The 3360-nt window shown below is 35.8% G+C and overlaps 1 protein-coding gene across 1 annotated transcript; it reads right to left on the bottom strand.

Moving 5' to 3' along the window:
* Positions 1 to 1019: 1019 nt before the first annotated feature.
* LOC111287356 (dof zinc finger protein DOF4.6) lies at positions 1020 to 3125 on the bottom strand. The gene is made up of 2 exons (XM_022877869.2): positions 2902 to 3125; positions 1020 to 2349 (listed from the first exon to the last, which is right to left on the bottom strand). The coding sequence occupies exons 1-2, from the start codon at positions 2923 to 2925 to the stop codon at positions 1546 to 1548; spliced, it is 828 nt and encodes a 275-aa protein (XP_022733604.1). The 5' UTR covers positions 2926 to 3125; the 3' UTR covers positions 1020 to 1545.
* Positions 3126 to 3360: the final 235 nt, after the last annotated feature.

Raw genomic sequence — 3360 nt, 5'->3', positions numbered from 1 at the left:
TAAGTTTAGAATATGCATGTAACATTTGGATATTGCAGGTACTTAGTTATACTATATGAATTCGAATATCCATGTTAGGGCATGGAAAATGAGTTTTATATAATTGCCAACCTCCTCCAAGTAGATCAAAGTCTTACACCAGATGACCTATCCGGGAACAAATAAACGAGCCTTTTTCATCACTTTACCTTTTCCTTTTTCTCTATGATGTTTTCCAAAAATAGCTTCTTTGGGTAAGGAAATATTTTGAATCTGAGCTCCATCCTTGTTGTTCAAGGAAAAATGTTTTTGTCAGGCATTCTTGTTGTTTAGACTAAAATGTAACATGGGGTGGTTTGATGGGTATTCTGGTTTCTAAACAGCACATGGAGAAAGTAAAGCAGGATCAACAGGTCATTAACTTAAAATAAAAGAGAGCCAGTTTAATTTGGGCAGGGGAAAGAGACTTCCATGATAGAGAGAGGAGTGGGTACAGGAGGAGAATTAACACATTTGCCAGATATTATGCACACTTAAGTGGCTTACAGCAAAGAGCAAAATTGAAATAACATATAATAAAAGGGGTGTAGATCTGGATTGATCAACCTTAGTGGGGTGCATTATTCTTCAGCGCACTTGTCGAGGGGAATGTTTGTGGGTCCCTTCTCAAGACCAAAAGAAATTAAGGAGGCTCTCTCAGATCTTTCTCAATCTTTCAATTAGAAAAAGGAAAAGAGGGTGGCTCTCTCACTGGAAATGGGGATAATGTGAAGGAGCCTTCAAAACTGTTTGGATATAGAAAATCAGTAGGTGACCTTTTGGATTGATCAGGCAGGTTTCAATATAGCCTTCCAGAATAGCACAAAACTTTCAATTACTATCCTTATTATTCATTTAGGCATTCTGTAATACAAATTTTCAATGGCATGTGGAAGGATCAGATTTCTTACCTGGCATAACTCTTCTCCCTAAGCTCCCATCCTGTCTACAACATAAAAGAAGAGATGGAGAAAATTTCAAAGTCCCAGAGCAGTAACCAATTTGAGATTATTAACAACAACAATTTGTTTGATAAATCGAAATTAGAAACTTTATGAACAAAGTCTTTTTTCCAACCAGGAATTCCTTACAAACTTGAACATTATACATTATTTTTTGTACTTATACCAAGTCAACCAATGACGCATATGGTTGCTCTTTCTGCTCTCTTGATAGGAGAAGATCAACCTATAATGAAGGACGTAGGGCATGCCTCTCCTCTCCTACATTTTTACCCCAAAAAATTCTGGCTTAGCTTTGATCTCTTCTACCATAACAAAGTATCTGACGTCACCCTTAGTGAAGCCAACCTAAAAAATGCTTCAAATTCCCAGCATAACTAAATAGTAAAGAAGATAACAAAGGGGAAAAAAGAAGGATATGTAGAGGCAAAGAAACCCGTGTATTCCTATTTGTTAGTCACGAAGAAATCCAAACAAGTCACCCACCTTAACAAATTAATAAAAAGTTAAAAAGAAAACCCAGGAAAAGAAAAGGAAAAAAGACCCATTATACTTTTCATCTTCTTTACCATGATCCTCCACCTAACATTCCAGTCCAATATCCAGCTGAATCTCCTTGCTCTTTATTTTGCTCAAGATCAGTTGTGCTTGAGACTTGCTTCATATCTTCAAATGGAAACAAAAGCCTCCCAGCTGTCTCTTGAACCCCCTGGAGACTCCCATAACCACTCCCAAGCCCATCCAGGGAGAAATTTAGCGTTGGTTTAAACTCTTGCATAGGAAACCCAGATGTATAAACTGTATTTGGATCTGGAACTGGAATGGGAATGAAAGAATTTAACCCCCTAGAAGAGATTCCAGTAAACAACTCCAAAGCTGAAAGTTGAGATGTAGGGGATGAAGAAGAAGGAATTTGGTTCTTATTGTTTTCTACGCTATTGGGAACTTGAACCAATTCTGAGATACTTCTATAACCTTGACTATTTGGGAAAGCTAGGTTGAGATCTTGTCCATCCTGGATCTTAGGGTTTTGGGTAGAAGACTGTGACAAGCTTGGTGGTGTAACCAGATCAGGATGTTTTTTTGCTGATGATGAAGAAGAAGCTAATCTCTTGTTCTTTCTTGAACCACCTCCAACAGGAATATTTCTGAGGGAACCGCCTTCAGTCCAGTACCTTCTACAAGTCTTGCAAAAGTACCTAGGCTGTGTGAGACTGTAGTTATTGTAATAGCAGAACTTGGTGTTAGTTGAATTGCACCTGGGACAGTTCAAAGCTTGTTCCTTTTGAGGCCTTGCCTTCCTCTCTAAAGCTGCAGGCTTTGGACATGTATTTGTGACTATCTCTTCTATTGGTTTCACCACAATCTCCTAGAAACATAAACAACGAAAAAGCAAAAGAAGATAAATGAAAACACACACACAAAAAAAAAAAAAAAGTAGGCAAGCAATAACTTCAAGATCAAACAAAGATGATCAGCAGTGAAAAAACTGAAGATTAAAAAGATGATAGCAGACAAACGGAAAAAACCAAACGAGTTAACAGCTTTACACTTTCCAAGATTATAACAAGCCAAATATAAAAGAGAAAAGTAGAAAAGAAAGGTGAAAATAAAAGATTAAAAAAAAGCAGCCTCCTTCCTTTATCTCATAAGCAAAAGATAGATAAAGTGCAAAATGTTGAAAAACTGATAAAAACTAAATTCAATTGAGTGGGGACTTCAACTATAGCCATGAACACCATCATCCTGTTTTTTTTTTTTTTTTTTCTTTTGTACAACATGAACACCATCATCTTTTGCAAAGAAGAGTACCCAATAAACAAGCAAAAAAAATACAATTGACTCTAAATTATTCCTTTGAAAAGCCAAAAGGTCTCATAGAGAGAGCAAGAGCTAGCAGTTAGGTGATAGATCTCTCTACCTGTGGCCATTCAGCAGTATCCATGGATGGAGCTGAAGAGAAGAAAAATCAATAGTAAAACGTTTTTTCCTCTTGAAACTTGTTTGAAAAGCAGTGGAAAATGAAATGTTTGCTGGTTTTTAAGGACGTTCGATGTATGTATCACCTTGCTTTTATGGGTTGTTTGTATATTAGAGAGTGAAAGAAAGAGATGGGGCGTTTGTCTAATAATTTACTAAATATATAATCGATGTCTATTTTATTCTATAAATAACTCCAAAGTGGGAATATTTGTTTCTGCAAATATATATAATAATTCTATATAGTATGTGAATAAAAATTTGGGCGGTTTATGTTACATATATCCTTATGGTTGATGGCCTTCACCTTTCTGATAAAATTTTTTTACATATACAGCTTGTTTAATACGAGGACGGATCAGTTTATTTTAATGTAATTTTTTTTAATTATTAATTTTAA

This window comes from Durio zibethinus, chromosome 17, assembly GCF_047325235.1.
Source record: "Durio zibethinus cultivar Kanyao isolate XHJ-2024 chromosome 17, ASM4732523v1, whole genome shotgun sequence".
Classification (NCBI taxonomy): Eukaryota; Viridiplantae; Streptophyta; class Magnoliopsida; order Malvales; family Malvaceae; genus Durio; species Durio zibethinus.
This window is presented reverse-complemented; position numbering and strand designations above follow the sequence as displayed.

Excerpts from the sequence above, each read along its gene's own strand:
- LOC111287356 (XM_022877869.2), bottom strand. The coding sequence starts at position 2,925 with ATGGATACTGCTGAATGGCCACAG. Across the intron at positions 2,350-2,901 it reads ATACTGCTGAATGGCCACAG|GAGATTGTGGTGAAACCAAT; the intron begins GTAGAGAGATCT and ends TTATGTTTCTAG.